Source organism: Sarcophilus harrisii, chromosome 5, assembly GCF_902635505.1.
Source record: "Sarcophilus harrisii chromosome 5, mSarHar1.11, whole genome shotgun sequence".
Classification (NCBI taxonomy): domain Eukaryota; kingdom Metazoa; phylum Chordata; class Mammalia; order Dasyuromorphia; family Dasyuridae; genus Sarcophilus; species Sarcophilus harrisii.
In genome coordinates this window covers 244588038-244614921 of record NC_045430.1, presented here as the reverse complement: position 1 = coordinate 244614921, position 26884 = coordinate 244588038, and the positions used below count along the sequence as shown (strand labels likewise).

The 26884-nt window shown below is 34.7% G+C and overlaps 1 protein-coding gene across 1 annotated transcript; it reads left to right on the top strand.

Moving 5' to 3' along the window:
• The first annotated feature begins 79 nt into the window (after window positions 1-79).
• FAM133B (family with sequence similarity 133 member B) lies at window positions 80-25659 on the top strand. Its single transcript, XM_012551298.3, has 11 exons — window positions 80-254; window positions 3997-4094; window positions 5063-5141; window positions 7940-8014; window positions 8287-8319; window positions 8770-8832; window positions 10376-10468; window positions 12847-12897; window positions 15187-15282; window positions 20397-20444; window positions 23350-25659. The coding sequence occupies exons 1-11, from the start codon at window positions 231-233 to the stop codon at window positions 23434-23436; spliced, it is 747 nt and encodes a 248-aa protein (XP_012406752.1). The 5' UTR covers window positions 80-230; the 3' UTR covers window positions 23437-25659.
• Window positions 25660-26884: the final 1225 nt, after the last annotated feature.

The window sequence follows — 26884 nt, the reverse complement described above, 5'->3', positions numbered from 1 at the left end:
TCAAGGCGCAGGCGCAGAAGGCGGGAGCGGAGCGCCGGCAGGGCCACTTCCCGCCGGGCCGCAGGGGGCGCTGTGTCGGCGGAGCCGCCTCCTGGACGCTGCGCGGCGTCCCTCGCTGCGGGAGCTCGGCTGTAAAAGGAGGAGGAGCCCCGCTGCCGCCGGAGCCGCCCGAGCCCCCCAGCCCCTCAGTTCTTTCGGGCGAGCAGCCGCGCGGGCAGCCGCTGGGCACCATGGGCAAGAGGGACAACCGGGTGGTAAGTGTCCCGCGCCAGCGAGACGGGGAGGCTTCCGCCCCAGCGGCCCGGCTCCCTCGGCGGCCGCGCGGCCTCCGACCCCGGGGCCTCCCCGAATCCGGCCCGGCCCGCCTCCCGGGGGCCCTCGGGCCTCGCGTTACCTAGCGCCCCCCGCCCCTCGCGGCGTGGCCTCGCTCCGGACCCGGTGCCAAGAGAGAGCCCGGAAGCGCCTCCTAGGCCCGGGAAGCGGGCGGCCCCCGCGCCAGCCGGCTGAGCCCGCTACCCCTCCCCCTCCCCGCGGCCCCCTCCACTTCCCGCTCCGGGCCCCTTCCCCCCCTCCGTTGAGACCTGAGCGATGAGGGGGTCGGGGAAGCCTGACTAGGGGCGCTTGCACGCCCGGCCCCCGGCACTGGGGGAGGGTTGCTCCTTCTCTCTGGGGGCCGGGGGCCGGTCTCCATCCCTGGCGGGTAGCGAGGCCCGCCCGTGCTTTGTGCTCGCCGCCCGGGAAGGGCCGGCTCTCGAAGACCTTTGTTAAATTCAGATCCTCGGAGGAGGGGAGGGGTCGCCGGGGCCCTGGGCAGCCTCGGCCTCGCTTAAAGTGATTTTCTGTGACTGGCTTCCTTTGCAAGCTCGTGCGTTTAATTTTCTTCGTTTTAAAGCTCCCCTCCCCCCCGCCCAAGGGCTAATCCCAGAGGTTGAGGGACCGAGACGCGAAGTTGGGGAACAGTCGTCTGTCTGTGCTGGGGGGGAGGGGGAGCGAGACCCCCAGCCCGACTTCTGCCGGCTCGCGCGCCCGTACTCGGCCGGCCGGTGTGGGGTGTGTTTTAGCCTGGGATTGGGAACCTGCTGTAAGGGTCCCAGAGGGCTGGACGGTAGCTAAGGAAACGGGAGCCCGGAGGGATCTGCTGCCATGGCCGGAGCCGGCTTGGGGGAGGAAAGGGAGCGGTGTTGGCCCGAAGCTCAGCCCCCTACGGCGTAGCTCGGGGCGGCCCGGGGATACGTGTAACGGGCAGTCGGATTAAAGACCCCGGGGCCCGCCTTTCTGTGGCCGCCGTGCGGGCTGCGCGGCCCTGGTCCGCCCCCTCCAGCTCTCGGTGCCGAGTCCCACCGCGCTCCGGGCAGCAGCCCCGTGCCAAGGTCACTGGGAGCCGGCTCCGGAACGCGCTCGTCCTCCTTCCTGGGCGGTGCAGGTGCGGGACCTCACTGCTAATGCGGACGGGAAACCGCCCTTCTAAAATGGACCCGAAAGCCGCGCTAATGCTTCCTTTTCCAAGATGGGTTTAAAAGCGGCACAGATGGTTCTGAGGAAAGCTTCCTACTGCTGCTAATGTGGGCAATTTCTGTAATTGCTTTTCGGGTCGGTGAATTTGTTAGGGTTAGCAGGTCTCAGTAATTTATAGAGGCTCCATTTAGTAACAGTTGCTTTCTGAGATGCCCTTCCTGTTCTTCATAAATAATTAGTGTTCCTTCTAAGACAGGGATCCATCTCCAGTAAATAGTCACCTGTCACATACCGATTGCTTCCATTTTTCCTAAGTACCTAGTAAGTAATTCCTCCTACGTTGTCACCTTTTGCTTCAAGTTGATTTTCTCTTAGTTATGCTAAGGGAAAAATACAGAGGCACAGATAATTTAAAAGTCATTTATATTTCCTTTTGTCGTGTGTGCACGGAGTTTTACTTCAGGTAACTTTTCTGTGAGCTATGTTAATGGAAAAATACAAAAGCACAGATAATCCAAAAATTATTTGTTTCCTTTTAGTTTGTGTTCTTACAGTTATGTTTCAATATGGGTGGGTCTGATCTGGAAATTTACAATACTCAAGTGAAGGAGTCACTGTAATGTTCCATAAAATCTACTTTCTGGAAACTGGACAATTTATTTGCTCTCCAGCTGATAGGAGAAAATTCCTCTTTAAAGTATAGATACATCAAAAGAAAAAAAAAAGCTTCCTTGTTGAGGAGAAGACTAAATTCAAAATAGATGTCAATAAAATTATGTTGGGTATATTTTTCCCTGGAAGTTCTGTAGGAGTAATCGGTGCCTCATCTAGATATAGAGTATTCTTTAGGTTCTTAAAAACCATATCAAGCTAAGCACAAAGTCTAGCAACACCTACCCAAGATCGCAAATGCTCCTCATCAGGTTGGCCTGACGATGATAGATTTTTATGACCCCACCAAACTCCTGCCTTCCAGTTGATAGTATGTGGGTTTGGATTTCATGCCTCTTTGTGGAAGTATTAGGTTTATAATCTGAATGATTGTACTTTTGAGATACCTATTAGTAACTTTACTAGTCAGGTGTTGATTGTAATGTAGATTTAAAAAAAAAAAAAAAGACTGTTTTGTCCAAAGTAGATATAAAAATAATATGACATAGAAACCAAAAAAAAAATAAAGAGAAATGTTAGCAAACAGTATTATCTTAAAAGATAACTTGGGCAATTTGCAAACATAAGCTGCTTTTCAGGTGTAATATAGCAATTTGTAATTGTCAATGTTAGTAATTAAACACAGCCGTTGAGCATTAATAAAGCCTTCTGATTGTTGCCATTCTTCACATTACACAGATTAGAATTCTCAGCAAAGGAAGATGAATAGAATTTAGAAGCATACAACAGCAAAAAAAAAAAAAAAAAAAAAAAAAAAATTATTATTTAAATTTATGCTTCTAGCCAATCAGATCCAATGCTTAAATTATTAGTATTGGTTCCTCAAAAATCCCCCAATTCTGAATGACATTCTGCGTGTAAGTCATTAGCCATGTTCTGGAACTACTGGCACATGAATTGGGAGACCTGAAATCCCTAGTCCTGGTCCTGGCACTAACTTTGGACAAGTTATTTACCTGGCTAGGCATTAATTTTCCTCTGTAAAATTTTGGGGTGTCATTAAATAATGCGTTGTAATAAATGTAAGGTCCTATGTACTCTAAACTGAAGTGATTTTACCACTTTCTAGCTCAAGTGAGAAATTATTTCCAAAAGATTTATTTATCTTTAATTAGAGAATACTGGTAGGTAGTGGTGATATTGCTGACTACCAAAGAAATCTGGAAATGCATAATTCAAAGTTTGCAACAATATGAGAAAAGGTAATTTTTAAAAGATTTTGTTACAAATAGAGTGTTGCTTCCATTTATAAACAGTTGCAGCATATTTTCCTTTTTCTATGTTAAGCATTTACAATTAAGTAATCTTTACAATTAAGTTTAAGAATATTTTTTTCTTATACCAGAGACCTTTATTTGTTAGCCAAGAATATGTTGACATAATTAATATGGTCATGTTGATTCTGCCAACATTCTGTACAATCTGAGTAAATTGAATATGAAGACCAAGAGACTGAGATTGAATCAAAAGAACTTTACAGCATATAAATAATTTTAATAAAACAACATATTTACATTTAGGAACCTGGTAAGAAAAGCTTTTTGTTTTCTTAAATCCTTGAAAATATTTCTAAAATATAGTAGTATATTTCTTATAAGTATACTATAATTTAATCTTTGAGGATATCATGTGATCATGGTGATCATTCTGAATAATAAAGTACAGTATTGTGCTACCCAATACTAAAGAATGAATGACTTAAACTGAGGAAAATCTCTATTACTTTCAAGACATACAGGAAATTGCCCTTTTTTCTTAATATGTCCTTCCACACTAAGATTTTTTTTTTTCTTTCAAAATAGAGGACAATTTTAGTTGGTGATGATTATCATTCTGGTTTAATTTCTTTTTTTCCCTCTCCTTTTCAAGGCTTATATGAATCCAATAGCCATGGCCAGATCTCGAGGTCCTGCTCAGTCTGCAGGGCCAACAATACAGGATTATCTGAATCGGCCAAGGCCCACATGGTAAATATAATAATTATTCATTTATTTACTACATTGTTTTTAAAAACATTATTTGTTTGCCAAAAAAAATACTTAAGAATTATTTTGTTTATTGTTAAGCATTTATTGGCTACATTCTTCCTCTCTTCTAACATTAAATCAGGTAGGTTCATATACCACATACAGTTAGTTATTACATTAAGAAACAATAAATCTCAGAAGGTAGGTTCCACTTTCTTTCAAAAATGTTTTTGAATAGTCTTGATCTTTTAAAACTTAGTCAAATGTTAAAAAGGTAATCTTCTGACCTCTTTTTAGAGAATAAGAACTCATTATTTGATTCAGTACACCTGTTTTAAAATTTGGGCATATAACGTACTGTTCACTAACAGAAAGAGATTTAGTTTATTTTTCCTTCCACAGGGTGACATCAGGCATGAGACTTTCAGAGCAAGACCTCTGAAGATGTAATAGTTGAAATGTATTTATAATGCTTAATTCTTTTATTTTAAATGAAGCTTACTCTCCATTGGAGGACTGCTATAACTGACAAGTCATTGGGAGAGTTATTAAGGGGAAATTATTGTATTTCATGTTTGAAATTGAGATGAGATGATGTGTCAGTGGATAGATATTTTAGTAAATACAACAAATGATATGGACAAAGATTATTTTTTCTCGGCAGTATTTAGGATGAGATGGTTATTAATTTGATGGCTTAAAAGAATGTTAGAAAAGAAATCTGTTCAGTGTATAATAAACAATAAAGGTTTATGAGAAAGTTATTGAGCAGAATTCATTGCCGAAACTTTCCTGTGTTTTTTATGGACTCTCCATCCTTCTCATTTATGAAAATATATTCAAATTAGGAAAATGATTACATAATCAATTTCTTTTGGGACTTATTTTTTGAAAAATATCTCTCTTGATCTCTTGAAATTTGTGGCTGTTAACATCTCTGAGTATAAACTTATGTTCTGTTTTTTAAGGGAAGAAGTGAAAGAACAGCTAGAAAAGAAAAAGAAAGGCTCCAAGGCATTAGCTGAATTTGAAGAAAAAATGAATGAGGTTGGTGAGCTATGTGCTTTTTTACATAGAGAACTTTTTTGCCTTTAAAAAGCCTTTAAATTTAAAATGAAACACATTTTATTTAATTTTATACATAAAGAAACTGAGGTAAATCAGAATGAAGTGACTTACCCAGAATCACACAGCTAATAAGTGTCTGAGTTCAGCTTTGAATTCAGTATTGTATCCATTTTAAGACTACTAAAATTCTGCTATGGGCTGATAAACAGTATTTCAAATCTTTAAAGAAAACAAAAAAAGATCTTAGAGAAAATTATATATATATATATATATATATATATATATATATATATATATATATATATATATATATTCAAAAGAAAAATGTATTTTGCCCTTCATAAAAAAATATATATATTTTTAATTATCTGTATTCACTCAGGACATATATAAACCTAGCTATAAAACACCTTACAGAAATAAAGCAAAAATAATTGACGAAATATTGAAATAGTCCTAAAAACTTGTTTAAAGAAATAAGTTTGTACACTCCAGCTTAAGAACCTCAATCTAGAATCTCAGTGGGAAATAATGGGAAGGAAAAGTAGGGATGAGCCAAGGTAGCATTAGCAGATATCAAATTATATTTTAAAACACTAACTATGAAAATTATTTGGAACTGGTTACAGTACAGGAAAGTAAATCGGTGGGATAAGTGAAGTAAACAGACAAGAAGTAATTGGATACAGTAGCCCACTAAAGCTTAGAACATGAAATTTTTGGAAGAAAGCCTTCCCATTTGACAGAAATCTGAAAAGCACTTTGACAAACCTTGGGTTTTTAAGCATATCCAAATGCATGTGTGACCAAAGTATAAAAGGTCATATTCTCTAAAATAAAGGTTTCTTTTCACAACTTTTGATAGAGAAAGGAATAATCAAAAAATGGAGAGAGAAATTTAGAATACATGTACCATTTTAGAACAGTGTTTCAACTGGGAAATGAATGTAAACTGTTTTCATTTTTGTTTTTCTTCCTGGGTTATTTTTACCTTCTAAATCCAATTCTTCCTGTGCAACAAGAGAACTGCTCAGTTCTGCACACATATTGTATCTCAGATATGCTATAACATATTTAACATGTATTAAGACTGCTTGCCATCTGGGAGGGAGGGAGGAGAAAAGTCGGAACAGAAATGAGTGCAAGGGATAATGTTGTAAAAAAAAATTACTCAGGCATGGGTTCTGTCAATAAAAAGTTATAATTTAAAAAAAAAAAAAGAACAATATTGAAATGATGAAAATAGTTTTCAAAAAACAAAAATTGCAAGTTGTCAATAACCATATTTAAAATTGTTCTAAATCATTAAAACAAATGCAAAATAAAACAAAGTTTCAAGAACTTCAAGGAAATTAGATTGGCTGAACTATAAATTCATCCATTCTGAAAAAAAAAAAATATGAATTATATGAAAAAATTGTTTAAACTGTTTCATCTTATGTCTGACTGTAACTCACTAATTTCCCCTGTTAAATATATACCTAAAAGAAGTTAAGAACACAAATAAATGATCCATATATACTAGAATGTGTTAAGGGACAGGTCAATTCTCCGAGAGCCTCCACAGCTGTGCATCATTAGTAACCACACACTTGTTAAAAAAAAAAAAGTCCCAAAATAATTAAAATATATATATATATTTTTTATGAAGGGCAAAATACATTTTTCTTTTGACTATATATATATATATATATATATATATATATATATATAGTATTTTCTTTAAGATCTTTTTTTGTTTTGTTTAAAGATTTGAAAATTTGTTTAAAGATTTGAAAGAGCAACCACAGGAGTTGCAAAGCAGCCTTTGCTGACACAGGTGTTGTGTGTTGTGGACTGGGAATGAGATAAAAGTGGAGGCAGAGGGAAGAGGAAGGCGGTCAAACAACGCAACGGCCTCTCAGTCAGAGAGGTCAGAGAACAGCAACTGCCACTCGGTCTCCTTGTATCTATCATCCTCTCACAAGAGGAGATCCATTCTGGGTTGGATCTCCAAGGAGCCACTGTCAGGTGGCTCCCATATATTTCAGCAACTCTCCTGTGTATTCCAGCAAGAATGTTGATAGCATTTTTTGTGGTAGTAAAAAACTAAAAATAAGTAGATGGTCAATGATTGGGAATTGACTTAATAAAGCATGAGTGGAGTTGGCTATTGTGCACTAAAAGTGACAAATATTAAGAATTATGGGAGAAATGATGAACTGATGTAGAATAAAGTACCAGAATACTATATTCAGTATAGCTGAATTAAGAACAAAAGGCATCGATGACACATGCTTGTCTTCATGATGTGATAACTTTCTTCAAGAGAATGGGTGGAAGAAGTCAGTTCATCCATCACAGGAAAATATCATATAGAGAAGAAGAAAAGTGGCTGGATAATCACAGAAACTGAATTAAGAATCAGTATTTGAATTTCTAACTGAAAATTAGTTTATTTTTAGACAAGATGCCTAACATTATAAAGAAACCATTTAATTGCATACAGAAGTGTAGCCCCACCATTTTGTTTGGTAATGGGATGATTACAAATTGAGTCAGTCACCAATGAATGGGTTGCTTTATAAAAGTTTTTAAGTCATTTGTTTGGAATGTAAAAGGCATCTCCTCATAAACAGTGGTATAAAAAAGTATGATTAGCTTTTGAGAGCAACCCCACAAAAAATATTCTTTTAGTAAATGTTGTTGAATTACCCGTCATGTTCACTCAGTCATTTTTATAAGAGAGGACTTGTTTGTAATATAGTTTGTAATACTCTTTTTCTCCCCCCCCCCAGAACTGGAAAAAGGAATTAGAGAAGCACAGAGAGAAATTGTTGAGTGGAAGTGAGAGTTCGTCAAAGAAAAGAGAGGTGAAACTCCTTTTGATGTTTTATTGGTTCTCAATTCCTCAAGGGCAGTGATTATTTTAATTTTGTGCTTGTATCACAGTAATTGGCACATTAGGCATCTTAATTAATGCTTCTTGATTAACAAATAAAGTATGTCCAATATTTAAATTTCATCATATTTTCCTACTAATGATGCATTTAGAAACTGAGATCATTTTATTACTTGGACTTCTGATTTGAAGAATTTAATCACAACCTGACACATTTATTTTATTTATTTTTTTTTTTTTTAGAGAAAGAAAAAGGAAAAGAAGAAATCTGGTAGGGTGAGCAACGTTTTCCTTTTTTTTTTTTTTTTTCCTTCCCTTTTTGCCAAATATAAATGGATTAAGGCCCTGAAAAGTAAGGATGATTTGTTTTATTAATAATATGCCTCAGATTAGATAACTGGGGAGAAGCTAGTATTTGTGATTAAAAAGATGCTGTCCTCCTGTAAATATGGGGATCCTTCATTAATTTAAAGCAGCATGATTAGTATTTGTCTTAAATATGAGTATTTTAAAATCGAGTTTTCTTTAAAGATGTAACATTTAAACGGCTGGGGAAAGGGGAAATCTTGACTTTAAAAAACAACCTCAATGATTCTTAAGAACATGAGCTTTTATTACCTTACATGATAAATTTATCCATTTTTTTTTTTAAATAATTTGATGAGGCACAATGAAATGAACAAATTCTGCATCTCACAAGCTTTAATTGTTTTGTGTTTGGTCAAGTCTTCATCCTCTTCTTCATCAAGCTCTGATTCTTCCAGCAGTTCTTCAGATTCAGAAGATGAGGTAAGAGTGAATTGTTTTTAATATAATTCTGCATGAAATATGGTGTTCTAAAACTTTTTAAATGTGTTGACTACACTGTATCAAGACCCATTGAGAAAATTCATTATTTTGTAGACTGTTAGAAAAGTTTTATTCAAAGGTTTTAGTTGACAACCCTTTTTATAATATGCAATAAGATTTTTGATTAGTCATGTTTATGTGATAGAGAAGCCTTGATATAAATTAGTTAGGAAACTATATGTTTAAACTTGAACATTATTTTCATATTTTTTTGCTCCTTTTGTGAAATTATTATATTCATTCACAAGTCAATTAAAAACGGGAATATCAGTAAGCACTTCATAGAATCCTAAAATGTTAAGAGCTGAGCAGTTCAGCTACCACCTTTTAAGGAAATGGAGGCTTGTGGTTGTGACTTGATTCAAGATCAAACAGCAAGCTATTGTTATGATGAACCCTTCCCCTATACTCCAGGAACCAGTAATTGCCCAAGACTTTTATCTGCTCTTTTCAACATCTCTTGGATCCATCCCAACTCTCCACTCTTGTGGCCATTACTTGAGTTCAGATGCTCCTCACCTCTGGCATTGACTGCTATAATAATCATAGATTGATTTTCCAGCCTCCACACTCTCCTTTCTATTTCTTTGGCTCGGCTACCAAAATAATCTTGCTAAGTACAGGGATAACCTGTTCCTTCTCTACTCAGAAATACTCAGTCACTATTCTTGTTCATAAGGCTACATCCTGAACTCCCTATTACACAAATTCAGAACATTCACACACAGTGCCTGAGGTGCACGCCTTTTCTTTGCCTTAAATTAGAGGCCTTCCCGAATCCTCCAAGGTAGTGCTTTCTCCCCATATTTTGCTGGGGCACGGTTTTCTCCCTATATCCCCTACTTTGTAGTACACTTATTTGTGTATGTATTGTGTATCTCCACATATCACCACTCCCTTTTAGATTCAATTTCCCTCCCCTTCTGCCTTAGCAAGTAGAATATAAGCCCTTAGAAAGTAGGGGCTGTTAATGTTTTTTGTCTTTGCATTCCTAGAACCTAGCATGGCACCATGCATTCAGGCAAGAGTTAGGAGGTTTTAGATCAGTGAGCCCATTTGTGTAGAACTCTCAGTATGCAACTTCTATCGGTGCAAATTAATAACTGTTCTTTTAGAGAGTTTCCTAAAAGATGATCAAATGGATTGCCCGTGGTCACATATTTAATATGTGTTAGAAATAGTATTTGAATCTAGGTCGTCATGATTCCAGGACTAGTCCAATATCTGCCATTCCTGCCTCCCTCTCTTGATTATGGTAGGCATTTAATATTTGTTTGTTGAATTGGATTGTAAAAATTAGCAGATTCAATAAAGTCTTTGTATATCAATAATTGGCAATTATCTAAGACAACTAATAATCCCTTTTTAATCCTTTTCATTAATTGATTAAGGTAAGAAATAAATAAAATGCAAAAATTATATTAGGAGAGTTTAATGATATAGAAACCCATTTTTTTTTTTTTTTCTTAAATATTTTGTATAGGATAAGAAACAAGGGAAAAAAAGAAGAAAAAAGAAATACCGTTCACATAGATCTTCAGAATGCTCCATATCAGAATCTGAATCAGATAGTAAGGTAACACAGAATTGGGATGGCAGTTCTTTTGACATTTGTAATTTGAGGCTAGAACTTCTATTTTTAATTGCTTTCCTTGTAGAAATTCCAATAATTGCTTATTTATTTAGCTTGACTTCCACAAAGATTTTTTTATATTCTGTCCTATGCAAGCACTGTTTATCCTGTTTCTAGTGTCTGGAAGTGTATTCCAAAAAATCTGTCAGGAACATTTTGGAACAAGATGGCCTCCAAGACTCAGAGCCTTTGCTTCAAAAGAAGAAATGCATTCCTCTTAGGGAAGAGCTAGAGATGGGAGCATTGCCTCTGTGCTGCAGTAATAATTTACTTTATAACATGTTACATTTTTATCTCAGTTTCTGATTCTTGAATCTTTGAATTAGCTTTAACTCCTAACACTTGATTTGTAAATACTTGAATCTTCCCCTACTAGTTATTAAATTTTGTAACAGGTATCCTATAAGAGCCAAGAGTCCTTTGATCATGTTCCTTTTCATACAAAAGTAGCTTCAAGTTGAGGAAACATCATTTCTCCCCTGTCCAGTCTTCTAAAACACTTCCATTGTCCACTGAAAGTTATTGTCCGGGAGTGAAGAGATGACACACCAGAACTTCAGGAGCGATGTGAAAGTCATTGAGAACACTCCTGGCAGATCTTGTTCTGCTGAATGTGGCACAGATGCGCACACATGTTTCAGAAAAGGTGGCTGGGAAATAGGAAGGGGCCTGCAGCTTGACCACAGGAGTTCAGTGCAATGAAAACAGATGGTACTATATTATAATAAGTACCAAGATTCAAAATGCCAGACTGAAAGCAAAACTACAGAGAGAGAGGGAGATAAACAAGAATATTGGAGCATTCAGTCTCAGGAAGAATCCCAAGTGCCAGACTCCCTACTAGCAAAGGTGAAAGATGAGCAGTTGTGACCTCTACTTTAGTTTAAAAAAAAAAAAAAAAAAAAAAAAAAGCCTCATGCAACAGGCGAATGGTATGCATGACCCTGTGTTAGGATTTGGGAGAGGTAGAAATAAGGTAGTCCTTGTCCTCGTGGAGCTTAAAAATCTAGTAGTGAGAAACAAATAGCTATAATACAAAATAGAGACAAACTGAAAAGCTTTTCAAAACATTGTTAGGCCTATGGAAAGGAAGATCCACAGAATTTGAGAGAGAGAGAGAGAGAGATACCTCAGCAGCCATTAGATCCAATTTTCCCACAAAAGGAATTTCTACTCTTAAATTCAATGAATGGTCATTCAGCTTCCACTTGATAACCAACAAGGAAGGGGAATTCATCGTCTCTGAAGGCAGCCCACCCTACCTTTGGATGACTGGGTTTGAAAAAGTTTTTTCAGACATCAGTTATAGGCTGCTTTCTTGGTGAATTCCACTTATTTATTACTCCAGTTTTGCCCATTTTGACCACACAGACCCAATCTAATCACTCTTTCACATAAAAGCTCTTAAAGTATTGAAGAGAGCTATTATGTTGTCATCATCATATTACACACATATGCACACACACACCACCATTTTCACCATTCCTACCAACCAACTGATCTTCAAGGTCTACATCATGATTTGAGCAGAAGACTGACAAAATTAGATATGTACATTTTAAAAATTGAAGTGGCATTTGGTGTTAGGAATGGATTGGAGGAGGACAGCCTAGGTGTTGGAATGTTATTTAGGAAGATTTTGCAATAATCCAGGAAAACTTGACTTTGATAAGGAATAGGAAAGAAGGGATGGATGTGAGATTGCACAGAGATTGACAAATTCAGTTAACTTTCATTTTATTAGAGGCAGAGGAAAAAACAAAAGATAATACCATGTTTTAGCTGTTATGTTACTATTCACATATGTAACAAGTCAGAAGATTTATTTTTAGCAGGAAAGATTCTATAAGATATAGGTCGAAAATAACTGCCTGACAGATAATTCCTAGGTTTTTCCCATTTGATAGAATTGCCCAAGGTCGAGCAGTTGTAATGTCTGAAGTAAAGGAATAGAATTTGGGTCTCGGCTTTCTTGATAATAACTCAGCATAAGTACCCTGGGCATTATGGGCTTTGGATTTAACAACCCTTTCTTTCCCCCTTGTATTACCATTTGAAAAATAAAGATAATTTGTGACACTTACTAAAGCAAGTTATCCATTTTAAATGTAATTTACTAGGGGGAAAATGGCATTTGAAGAACAGATAATAGTATTAGAGCTAATTTGGTTAGGAATAAATTTCTTCAATATAAAGATTTACTTCCATAATTTTTCTGTTTTCATTATAATGAATCTAGTATTTGCATTTTATCAATCACATCAGTTATATAAATATATTCTTTACTATATTAAAAATTGATATTTTCACTTTTTTTTTAGGACAGCATAAAGAAAAAAAAGAAGTCTAAAGAAGAACATGAGAGAGAAAAGGTAAAATTCAAAAGATTTTAAATATTTTTTAAAAGTTAATATTTGTAAGTTAAATGTTTTTGAATGCCTTAAAAATCTATCACATTTACCAATTTTAGTTAGAAAATGTATAGTAAATACATTCCCCTTTTTGGACCTTTTAATTCTATTTTGATGAAATCTACTTTAAACAGACTAAATAATCTAAACAAGCATTGTAGCTTCTCAGAAGCTTTTAATTATAATTGGTATTAAATATACTTAGAAGTGTATTTTCTTCAGATAAATATCTTTAGTATAAAATCAAGTCATTTAAACAGTAGTCCTTAACTTATTTATAAATTGATTTATTTAAATTACATTTCCCCAGTTCACATAATAATATCACATATTTTTTATTTTAATTTCTTAATTTTGGAATTGGTCCTAACTTGTACAGCATTTTAGAATTTGAAGACATATCAGGGCTGTCTATTCTAATTATTTAGCTGTACAGGAATCTCTTCCATAGTATCCCCAACAAAATAATCAGGTAGTCTTCTCTTGGAGGGCCTTTAGAAATCCATTAACTGGGCATTTAAGAATCCATTAACTCAACCTACCCTACTTTTGGATAGCCCTAATTTTTCCCATTTTCCCTTTTTTTATTTTTTTAAAATACGATTTTATTTTTTTCCTTAATTACATGTACAAAAAAATTTTCGCATTTGTTGTTTTAAAGTTTCTAGTTCCGAATTTCATCCCTCCCTCTCTTCCCTAATAGCCTGATATAGGTTATATCTGTAAAACATTTTCATGTTAGTCATTTTGTACAAGAAAATTAAAAGTAAAAAAAAAAAAAAAGTACACTTCATTCTATATTCAGACAATATCAGTTCTTTGTCTAAATATAAATGGCAATTTTCATCATGAGTCCTCTCATATTGCTGAGAATAGCTAAGTCATTCACAGTTGTACATCATAGAATATTGCTATTAATGTGTACAATGTTCTGTTGGTTCTGTTCACTTCACTTTGTTACCAGTTCACATAAGTCCAGATTTTTCTAAAATACTGCTTGTTACTGCTTGTCACAATAATCCTCCTTTATATTTATATATCAAACTTGTTCAGCCATTCCCTAGTCAATGGGCATCCTCTCAATTTCCAGTTCTTAGTCATCACAAAAAGAACCGATATAAATATTTTTGTACAAATAGCTCCTTTTCCCTTTTTTATTTTAATACAGACCTAGTAATGGTATTGCTGGGTCAAAGAGTATGCCCAGTTTTATATCCCTTTGAGCATAATTCCAAATTATTCTCCAGAGTGGTTGGATCAGTTCACAACTCCACCAACAGTGCATTAATGTCTCAATTTTCCCATAGCCCTTGCAGCATTTATCATTTTCGTTTTTTGTTATATTACCTAATTTGATGGATAGAAGATGGTTATCTCAAAGTTTTGTTTTTCTCTAATCAGTGGTGATTTAAAGCACTTTTTCATATGACTAAATAGTTTTGATCTCTTTGTCTGAAAACTGCCTGTTCGTATCCTTTGACCATTCATCAATTGGGGCATGATTTGTATTTTTATATTATTTGAACCCAGTTCTCTAGATATAGCTGAGAAATGGCGTGCTCTGTTAAGATTTTCTGTAAATATCTTTACCTTTCTTCAAGTCATTAATCTGTTAATACACACTTAAATATACTAAATCAATTTGAGAGTTTTTTTGAACATTAATTTTATATTGTAAATGATTCCCTAGTTTTGCCTTGTATTTCCACAAAAAAGTGGACTTTTTTCTTTTTAATATTGATGGAGCCTGTGTTTTTTTTTTTTCCTTCTTGTTTTTACTTGATTTTACCCATTTTTCATCACTTCATACAGGTTTTCCCTGATATCTCAGAATTTTTCATGTTTTGTCATTCTTATATGATATGGGAATATACTAGGCCACATTCACATGGCATAATTTGTTGAATTGTTTCAGTAATCATTAGAAGTTAGTAAAACTATATTTGCAAAAAAAAAAAAAAAAGTTTAATTGGTACCAGCAAGTTATTTTTTTTTTTTTTTTTAAGTCGTGAAGAAATAGAGACCTGCAACTGAGCAGTGTGGATTTGTTTTAATAAAATGTTTTGTTACTGAATTAATAACTCCTGTGACACTTTAGGGTCATACAAAACATGAACTCCCTAAGTTTCCGTCATTTGTAGAAATGAAAATAACATTTTAAAGATGGTTATTATGGTTAAATTGAATCATTAAAATAATCATTAATATATCTTCAATCAAAATAGAAATAATATGTTGAATAATTCATAGGATATCAAAAGTCTGAGCAAGAAAAGAAAGAAGATAAATTCTGAAGATAAACCTGTATCATCTGAATCTTTATCAGAACCAGATTGTATAGAAGAGGTTAGTATGTAAATTGAATGTTTCCTTCAGTTTTTTGAATGTTTCAATTTTTTATATATAAAATTAGCAAAGAAGAATAAAACTTGAACTTCATTTCTGATATAATATGAAAAATGAAATAGAGTATAAATCTTACATATGTATTTGAATATACTAAAGTAGATTAATATTTTACTTTTGATAGATTCTAAACAATAAATTCAAATGATTGTTGTTTAGATTGACTTGATGTAACTTGTCTCAGAAGCTTCTAAATATATTTGAAATTAAGTTCACTTAAAATATATTTTCTTCAAAGGATAAAATGTCTTTTCTATAAAATGAGTTCATGTTAAAATTAAATACTTTTTACAGTTGCATTTTGCTTTGTCCTAAAGAGTTTACCATTTTAATACTAAATTTCTATATTTCTGCAATATAAAATAAATGTTTTGTGTTCGCTTTAAAAAAAAAAAAAACAAAACTCTACCACAATTTGTTTTTCATTAACTACTATATGTAGTTTTAGATGTTATATTCACAGAAATGTTATACAAATTAAAGTCATTTTTGTGTACATTTTCTATTTGACAGAATATTGTAGCACTATCCCTGAATTTAGGAGGATCTGAGTTTAAAGCCTACCTCAGACATTTAACACTTCCTAGCTGTATAATCCTGAGCAAGTCACTTAACCATAATTGTCTCAAAACAAAAACAACCCCCCAAAAATGATAGAATATCAATCTGTACTTTAATATTAATTTTGGTGAAATAAGAAAATAAGGAGAAGAGGTGTTCAAGTTTCTGAGCTATTTGAAGGGCATAGAAATAGTGAGATTTGAAAATAGAAGTGCTAGAATAGTTACCATGGCGAAATACAGTAATATTGTCTAGGTGTTTTTTTTTTTTCTGTTCATGTTTATTATGACTGCTAATATATCTGACCTAACGATTATTCATCCAGCTTTTTATTTAGTAATAATTCCTACTAATCTAGTCTTTTCTAATCATGAGATTCAGGCCTTTCACTGTTGTATTTCAAATGTATTTCTTGGCACTTTCAGGACTTGAAATAATTAGTTTTAACAAAAAGTCCTCCTGACTTCACGGCTGGTACTCTATCCAAATTTGCCATCTAGCTGCCCTGATCATCACATAATCTTGTTGTTGCTGTGTACAATGTTCTCTTGGTTCTACCCCACTTTAGCATGAGTTCATGTACATCTCTCCAAGTCTCTCTGAAATTATCCTGCTGATAGTTTCTTATAGAACAATAATATTCCATTACATTCATATACCACAACTTATTCAGCCATTCTCCAGTTGATGGGGCATCCACTCAGTTTTCAGTTCTTTGCCACTACAAACGGGGTTGCCACAAACATTTTTTTATGTGGAGTCCTTTTCCCTCTTTTATGGTCTCTTTGGGTTACAGGCCCAGTAGAGACATTGCTGAATCAAAGGTGATGTTCAGTGTTATAGCCCTTTGGGCATAGTTCTAATTTGCTCTGCAGGATGGTTGGATCAGTTCACAACTCGACCAACAGTATATTAGTTCCCATTTTTCTGAGAATGTAATCTTAAAGTGGTATCTCTTAGTTAATGGGCATAAACAATGTAATAACTTTTCTTGAATAATTCTAAGTTATATTTATAAATAGTACTTCAATTATAACCCTGCTTGTGTAATCTTTATCTTTGCTCAGCAATCATGTGAGTTGTCAGTACTGATATGTTCCTTCATTAGTTTAACATTTTTTAAAGAAAACCTTACATTTAATTGTAAGGATGTTACTTGGAAAAAATTAAATTAAGGTGCTGACAGTGATCTTTTCATTTTAAAAGGACTTCATCCTCATTCTAAGGCAGCAAGAAGCTTTATTCTATTCCATAGGACATTTACTACTTCTGCTTTGTCATACCCAGATAAATGTAAGCAAGGTGGCCATCATGAAGATAGGTCTAATTTATGTTCCAATATCTATAGCAGAGTATAAAGAAACAGAAATTATATAAGAATTTGAAGGAGATCACCATAAAGCAGGTGACTTCAGTACTAAGTTATACATAAGGAAAGTATGACCAAAAAAAGTTTGGGAAATAGGTTCAAAATTTAAAAAACAAAAAAAGCAAAAAGGTTTATAAATTATTTGCCTATGTATTGTGAATACATTCTTTGAATAAAAAAAATTTATCAAGGCCTTTTGGTTTTTTACATTACTGTAATTTCCCAAAGTCCTCAGAGCTCTTACTTCCTCCCCCCCCCCCCCAATTAATAAAGTCTGATATTTAAGGGCACTATTGCACACCAATAATCTACTCCTTTTACCTGGATAAGGAAATAATTATAATAATAATTGACATGTAATAATAGTAACAGTTGACATTTATTTATCATTTTACCACCTTCACAGTACTTGACATTATTTCACTTGAGCCTCACAACAACCCTGTGATGTGTGAAATCCATTATACAGATGAGGAAATTATGAATCAGAGAACTGTCTTGTCTGTAAATATATATATGTTTTGGCTAATATATGCCAAAGGTGGATTGATTGGCCCTATGTCCAAGCCTAGTACCAGATTAATTATGTTATACTGTGATTAATGATCCATTCTCGGGTGTCAAGATAATTACATTTATTTGAATTCTGATGTATTTTAGTGTTGGTTCCTTTTTTAGTATCATGGTCATCTGTACTCTTAGCTCTGCTTTAGTCAGTCAGGATTACTACATTTTAATCTTCCTATTTCCCTGAATTCCATATATAACTTGATTCTTATGGCATTCCCCAGACAGTGCTTACCTATCTTATTTTCAGTTTTTTGCTACCACAGAAGTGATATTGTAAGTGTTTAAATCTATATGCAACCCTTACTTGACCTTTGGGTATGTCCCTAATAATTATAACATTGAATTAAGGTAGTCACAAGTAGAATGGTGAGTTTTTCCATATGCTGCCATCTGTGGGTGACATTGTCTTGAGTTCATCAAGTTTATGAACATTACAGGGCCTCAGTGAAAACCACAATCATTTAAAAGCTATCAGTCTAACAGCACATACAGAAAAAATTAAGTAAGGAACATATATTGGCAAAATTGCTTTGGTTTGGTGAGCAATCAATAGAGTCATTGGCTTAGAGCATGTGGAGTAAAGCCTAGACTTGAACGGGAGAATAGCCTACATCAGATTCATGATTTTTATCTAGCACTTGAGATGACAATAATTTATGTACTTACAGTGTTTTAAGGTTCACAAAGCATTTTTCTCACAAAAATTTCCATAAAGTAATTAGTAAAAATATTCCATTTTAAATATGAGAGGTAGATATGATTTAGGTTAAGTGACCTATTTAGTCCTATTTCTCTATGGTAATAGTATTTTTCTTTAAAATGAAAATGATCAAGTTTTTTTTTTTTTTTTTTTTTTTTTTTTTTTTTTTTTTTTTTTTTAATCCCTATTTTTGGTGGCAGTTATTTCTAAATCAGTGACTTTGTGGTCAGTCAGGTTTCACACCAGGAAAAAAAAAAGACAAGTGTCCTTGCACAAACATGTACCCAAATACATTTTCTTAAAAGTTTGTTTTTGGTTTTTACTGCCAACCAAGAGCACAGGATGCCACAAATCTTCAATTTTGTATCAAGTCATTTTGGGAATGAGGGGAGGGAGGACAGAGAATGTGATGTAAGTAGCAGCTCTAAAAATAGCCTTCTATTTTCTGCCTTTTGTGCAGAAGAATCTCATGTTTGAAATGTAGTCATTTTCCTTCCTTGCTGGGTGTTAGACTGCAGCACTTGCTGGCAAAGCATTGGGCTAGCTGTTATCTCTCCTGTAGCTACAGTTTGGGATCTTTGAACATCTAGGAAATGTCTTTCTACATATCAAGAGGAAAGGGAAGAGTTTTAGCAGCTACAGACCAGGCTTTGTGAAGTCAGTTATAGCAGCTTTTGTTTAGACTTGACTATAGTCACATGGCTGTAAGTGTTAGCATTTGTGTTTGAACCTAGGGCATCTCACCCACTTTGAAAGGAATAGGAAGCTACAGTATGATGTGCTGAGATAGAACCTGCCATAATAGACGCAAGTTGCAAAAGTGATTGGAAAAGGAGACCGCCGTTATTTGGCGTCTAAGAATGGTGCAGGAACATGGAGGGAGAAGCCCCTGGGGAAACGAGAAGTTCCAGTCAGAGCTGGATCAGGCAGGACAGATAGCCATGAAACGTCTGGACGTTTAGAAAGTCAGTGCAACCTGTAATCAGAAGTAAATTCAACTGCCAAAATCTTATGTCACATAATCGTGTGCCAGACTAGCCTCACTTCCTTTTTGAGGAGCTGGTTTGCTAAGATTTTAACAAAATATTTAATGGGATCTTTCTTTCTCTTGTAAACAAATTTAATTAGGTGGCTTCTCTCACTGAAGGACTCTCATTAGTAGGGAAAGGGTATCAATTTGGAAAACTAAGTGTTTTTATTTGAGATTTCACTCCTTGTTTTGAATTTTTTTATCTTGATCATTGTTTGTAATAACACGGGAAATGATATTTCAGAGGTAGTCTGCTAGGTCAATCTTTACACAGTTTCAAAGTACAATCCCTTGAGCCTGTGGTGTTTGGGTTGCTTTGATTTAAAATATTCATCACCTAGTGGTTAAATTTTGCTAGGCTGGACTTTAGGTATCAAATAGTAATTTGATCTGATCCTTCTAGCTTACTGGGGTAGGACCTGTGAGAACTTCCTTTATAATGTTCAGAGACCTGGATTTACCAATACATAACACTAAGGCATTGAAGTAATTTTACTATTGTATTAATCGTCTTTAAGTGAGTAAATTACTTTCATATAGATTTATATATATTTTTGCTGTATATATAGTACTATGTCAGATTCCAAAGGAGATAAAAACATTAATATATAATTCATGTCTGTTTTGGGAACTTAAAGATTTTTTTATTGTTTCTTCATATAGCAATATAACTTTATTTAAAATATAATTTTATATAAAAACATTACATTAAACCTTTTTGTAGTAGTTTTTATGAGATTCTGGTTATATTAGGTTATTAAATAAATACTTTTGCAAGTTTCATAGGATAGTTCATTAAAATTTGTCTTTTTTTTTTTTTTTAGGCACAAGCAAAGAAAAAGAAAAACAATGAGGAGCGAGAAAAGACCACAGCAAGTATCACTTATATTCTTACAGGATAACAGAATAGTTTTATGGCTCAGGAGTAAGGAAAAATAAGCTTAATGGAATAAATAACCTAGGTCATAATGAGAGTTTAGAACCATAATTTATCCGCCATAAAAACCTGCTGTGTAACACCTGTATTACTGTTGTCTTGTATTCTGGTAATACCAGCATTATTAACAGGGATCATTCACATTTATATAGTACTTTAAGGTTTTCAAAGCAACTTAAAATACATTATTTCCTTTGACTTTATAATAGTCATGAGAAGGAAGTAATGCTGACATTATTGTCCCCATTTTATAGATAAGGCAACAGAAACTTAGTAAGACTAAATGACTTACCTTAAGTAAATACTCGGCAATCAACTGAAAAAGATGTCCCGCTGTAGTAAATTTGTATGTGCTGATTTTTTTTTGGAATTACAGTTTAATATTACATGATACCTATGTGTTCAAGATAATGTTTATTTTAGTTTGTATTAATATTAAGAGAAATGTTCATTTAACTTGGGTGGGGGAAAGCACTGAGGGGGTAAAAAACAAAAGACTATAACCATATCATTTACATTCATTTATGTTCAATTAAAAAACAAATTTTTTTTTTTGAAACTCCAAAGTTAGTAGTTAATTTTTAAAACTTCATCATTTAATAGTTTTGCATCTTCTTAGAATAATGAAAAGTTGCATAGTCTTTGTAGTAAGTTAGTTCCCAAGATACCTGAGCATAAATTCTTGAAGTAGTGAAATAATGGTCTTCCTCTATGCCTCAAGCACAAACTTGATGAGAGTTAGCTAGAAGAGCAAATTGATCCTAATAAGGGATTTGGATGGGGTATGTTATGTTATATGCATGACAATAATTTTTAAATACCATTAGAAAATAAGTAGTTTACAGTGAAAATGGTTTTTATGCAAAGATGAAAGGTCTTTTTGGATTTTGATGTAATAATGAATTTTGAAGAAAGCTTTCCTGAAAAATCATTGTTGCACTTCATTCTGCATTTGAGTGAAATTCCTCAACAAAATTATCTCGGGATCAAAATAGAACAGTTAGAAGATCTCATTCAACCTCTACATTTTACCAAGGAGGCAGAGGCTTGGGGCAACAAGCCTTTCCTACTCTTGGTTCCTTCCATCTGAGGTTGTTTTCAATGATCTTGTTCATATGTAGTTGCTTGTTAGTAGTCTCCCATGTTAAACTTGTGTGCTTCTTACAATTAAGAACATTTTTAAATTTTCTTTGAATCCTCAATACTTAGCTCAGTGTCTGGCATATAGAAGGTGTTTAATAAATTTTTGTTGATTTATAAGTATTTCAAAAAATCAGACCAAGCATTTCTGTAGTGTTAAGAAGAGCTTGTTTCTACTAGTGAGTTTGGCATAATAGGTCCTTTTATTTTATAAGTCAATCCTCCAAATTATTCCAATTCAAATATTTTAAATAAAGCAATATTCCATGTCTAAATCTTTGACAGTAGCCAAGGTTGTATAATGTATCTGCCATAGCATCTTGTTATTTAACAGTAATAAATTTAATGTTTCTGATCTGGCAAAATTTCTTAATCAAAAAGTTCTCTGTTGCTGTTATATCATTCAAATCTCAACATCAATACAATTATTTTCTCTTTTAAGATAATGTCATAATTGTAATACTCTTCAAAAGTGAAATAAACAGCCTTGGGAGGTAATAGCTTTTTCCTACACTGAAAAGCAAAGATTACAGAAACATATAAGAATTATGGATTTGAAAGGGCATCCCATCCAACCCTCATTTTATCTGTGAAGAAACTGAGGCCCAAAGATGGTGACTTGCTAGAGGTCACAAGAGCAGAGTCAGTCTTACATCTTTCCAGGACACAATATGTCTCATGGTTTCCCAGTTTTTAAACAGGGTCTGGGTGACTGCGTATGTTGGAGAGAATTCTTTTTCAAATAAAAGCTGCTCTCACTGGTCACTGAAGTCCTTTTTGAGCCTTAGAATCTGTGAAATGATCTAAAATGAAATCATAAATTGGGGCCAGATATTAAAGCATAATTACTAATTACATAACTACTTTCCACATGTGTATAAAGAGTATTCTGCTGTTCATATGTGGCAAATTAACAAGTTGGGATCTATAGATCAGAGCTGCTTATCCTGGACTCCACAAACACCCCCCATCCCTCAAGAATCTATAGGTAGATTTCAGGAGGTTTATGAACTTGGATGGGAAAAAAAATTAATCTATAGTTAGTTATTAGAGTAACTTCTAACTAAATTTTTTCATTTCCTTAAATTATTGGTGTAGCAACGAATTCCTAGCCTTCCGCTTTAGACATTTTCCCGACAGAATTTTTAAGAAAAATCATAATAATTGGTTTCTTCCTTCTTTTGAATATCATTATTAGGTTACTATTTGGTTGTGTTGCCAACCTGATTTAACAAAGCTTTATTAAAATGATCAGAATCAAAAGAATGTTATATTCAGTAATAGCAATATTCAAAGAATAATTGTAAATGACTAAGTTATTCTAAGTACCATAAATACATTAACTACAAAGGACCTATGAAGGAAAATATTATCCATCTTTAGAGAAAAAAATGATAAATAGAAATATCCATAGTGTGGTTTTATGTACATACCTACACACACATCCACACACACTCTCACTGTCACCTATCTCAAATAGTAACTTTCTCTAGTACAGTGTGGGGAAGGAGAGAGGTGACAGTTTGGAACTTAAAATGTAATCAAAAAAATTTTAAATTGTTAAAAAAAAAAAAAAAAAGGAAGAAGAAATAACTTTATTATAACTTATAATTTCACTACTAAAGTCTTTTTTCTGGTTTTGTGTGATAGGTTTTTTTTATCTTATATGTAATGATGCTTATTGTATAATTCTTTTAAAGGAAAAGACAAAAAAGAAAAAGAAGCACAAGAAACATGGCAAGAAGAAGAAAAAGAAGGCCACTGGATCAGGTCCAGAGTCAGCATAACCCTTGGACCCCTGACATCTCCCTGCCAGAAAGTGCAATGTGTAAAGGAAACTTCAACTGTGAAAGTTACGGCTTCTGCTACCCAAATGCATGAGTGCTCCTGTGTTTTTAGAACCTGAAGCCGCGGGCCGGAAGAGGCCATGATTGTTGCCTGCTGCTTATTACATGGGGTACATTCACCTTCTTTTTTTGGTTTTATTTTTCTTCCCAGAATTTTTAGATCTGGGAGGTGATAACACTAGAGTCCAACTGGTATTTGAGATATTTGGAAATAAAGTAAAATCTTTTAGATAATGAATATTTTTAACAGGAAGTATCTAATTTTAAATCAGTAGACATAAAACTTAAATGCATCTTTAGGATGTGTTTAAAGTGACAAATCAGAGATACCCAGATGACTACAGTTGGCCTCTTTGAAACAAGGGCATGACATTAATGCCCTCAAAATCTTTACTTTTGTAGGTATTATTTTTCTTCCCTTAATTTTTTTGTTTACCTGGGGTGGGCAGGGGAGCGGGGAGGGCGTCGATATTATTTTAGCTAGCTGAATAGTGTGCCTTTTGATCCTTGCACATCCTATCTATTTCGGTCAGGACAGACACTGTGCTTCCTAGGGAGGCCAAGAGCTGGTCGGCAGCAGTCTGTCCTTTTGCTGAACTTAGTAAATGAGGCATTCTGGAGCTCTGCTGTCTGCCAGCTACTTCAGGTGGTAAAGAAAGACAGCACTTGCAGCATGAGAGAGCTCCAAAACCTAGGAAACTTACCTCCACTTCAATCTTTTGAATATTTTTAGCAGTAGAGTGTTACATAATTTGAATTAATTTTGGTTACACTTTGGAGGGAATCATTTCATAGAGACACTGGTTTGTTTTGTTTGGGGTTTGGTGTTTTTTTTTTTTTTTTTTTTTTTTTTTTTTTTTTTGGTATAGATAGCTAAAATATTCTGAAATATTTTGCATGTTTTATACTATTTTAAGTTTTAACTAGCCAGGGAAATTTTATTGTAACCAGTGACCATTATTTTTTGTATGAATTATGTTCCAGCTGCATTGTTTCAAGTGTGTAATTCCTTATTCTTGCTATAATAAGTTCATTAACTGTGTTTAATTGCACACTTGCGGAAAATATTTAGCATGTAAAAAGCAGGTTTTTGATATTTTACGGCTTCATATTGAAGCTGATTTGCTATGAGCAAGTTAAGTGGCAGGCCTAGTATGCTATATGTCTTGTTACATAAAACTACTGCCAGAATCTCAGTAAATTTACCGTTCAAAAAGTTTGTCGTCTTTATATATTAATATTGAATTAAGACAGGGATTAAAGTAAAGTAAGAATGACATGATTGCTATTCCTGTGGCATATTTTACTAAGATTGGGTGCCTCAAATGTCTGCTGCTGAATTATGTTTACCAGTAATGTTCAGAGGAACCGATAAGTCATTTTTACTTCACACTTTTATAATCAGTTACATGAAATATAATTTACTGTCCATTGTGCCTGTTATAAAGGGTGTTATAACTGTAGTATTTTAATGCACAGAATATTTTGGCATGATAAGAGGCTGAATAAATGGCTATTTTGTTAAAAAATAGCTGTGTTCCTTTCAGCTCCCTTTGGGGTCACAGAGAAAACGGAAAATCAGAAAGCACTTGGGGGATCAGTTGCAAAGTGGCCCTTCCCCAGCCCCAGCTAGCCAGCAGGGAAAGAACAGATTTCCTCTAATAATGCTACACAACAGGTTGTTAAAGATGCTTCATCTCCAGAACGAAATACTTTTAACTCATTTCTTGAATGGCTGTGATGCTGGTGCCAACCAAGAAATAGGCTATTTTAAGAATGACATTTTGTATGCAAATTAACCATTTCTGAAAATGGTCTTCTGTAACAAAAATGTAAAAAGTTAAGTATAGGAGATGATTTGTGTTACTATAGAAGTACCGATTTTAACATGTATAAACACCTCTTTCATTAGCTGTCTTACATTCAGATTATTTTTGTCAAATTTTCCAGACTTGTCCAAGGAATGGTTATCATTGATGCCAGATATGTTGATTTTTATTTGCCTTGGGTATTTATGTATTACCTGGAGACAGCCTTGTTTTTTGGTCTTTGATTTTGTGCTGCTCTGCAGTGTTATCTAAAAAGAAAGCCAGACTATTTTATTGTTTATCTGATTGCTATCTTTAACAGTCTTCCAATAAAGGATGCAGGAAGAAAAATGGATAGGATGATAGTATTTTATGAATTATATTTATTCCAAATCTTACTAAGATAGATTTTGCCTCTCTTTTAACTTTTATAAATGTTGACCACTAGTTTTGTAAACATGAGGAAATCCCTTGATTGATAGCAACTAGCAAATAGTTTTGGGATTAGTGCTTGAGTAGAAATGTGGATTTTGAACTGATTTGACCCTGAGTTTATTATTTACTATTTCTGGTTTCTAGAAATCATTGGGTATATTGGGTTTTATAAAATATAAATAAGGTTCTCCCAAACAGAATTTTACCTAGTATGCAGATAATTGTTCCTCTAGGAACAAAAGCAGTAGGCCCTGGATGTATTCATTCAAGGACAGAAGAATTTTTGTGGCAGAATATGATAAAAGGAATCTCAGGAAAATTAAGTGGAAAAGTGCTATTCTATTCTGAAGTGATAGATTCATTTGTTTTGTTTTGTTTTCCTTATACGAAAATGTTTTCAGTTTAAAGTTCAAGACGAGGAAAGCCAGAACTTATTTATCTAGAAAAACTAGGGAGATGGGGGAAGGGTAGCCCTCATCAATTTAATGCCATATAAGAGTCACTTTTTCATTTCAAGAAAAATTATGTAGTGTTTGGAACTTTAGGATTCTTTCATAATAGCCATCAATTCAGCAACATTTCTATAGTCACCAAAGAAAAGAGACCCTAGGTCCAGGTCAAAGGAGGTTAGGCACCTGGTGGGCCAGAGCCTACTACAGATGCTAACTATGTGGCCCCAGGCAAGTCATTTCGTGTCTGTTTGCCTCAGTTTCCCCATTTGCAAAATGGGAATAATAACAGCACCTATCTGCCTGGATGGTTTTGAGAAGCCAATGAGATAAAATTTCAGAGTACTTTGCAGTCCTTAAACATATGATCTTAGTCCTTTTAGTGTTTCACAAATAGAAATTCAACAGAATTTTAACCAACTTTCTTCACATGGCATCAGAATCCAAGTTGAAAGGAGCCTCGGAGCTGTGTAGTGCAATCCATACATCAACTAATCTCTCTTCTCTAGAAGACCCTTGATAGATGGCAGAAGTCATCTGACTTTTATCTGAAATGAGAGACTTGGAAAGAAGTATGACCCTCCCGAAGTAGCTTATTCTATCTTTGAATGGCTATAATTGTTAGAAAGTTGCTTTTTTTTTTTTTCCTTCAAGCCTAGTTATTTCCACTAGTTCTTTCCCTTCCCTGGGGAAAAG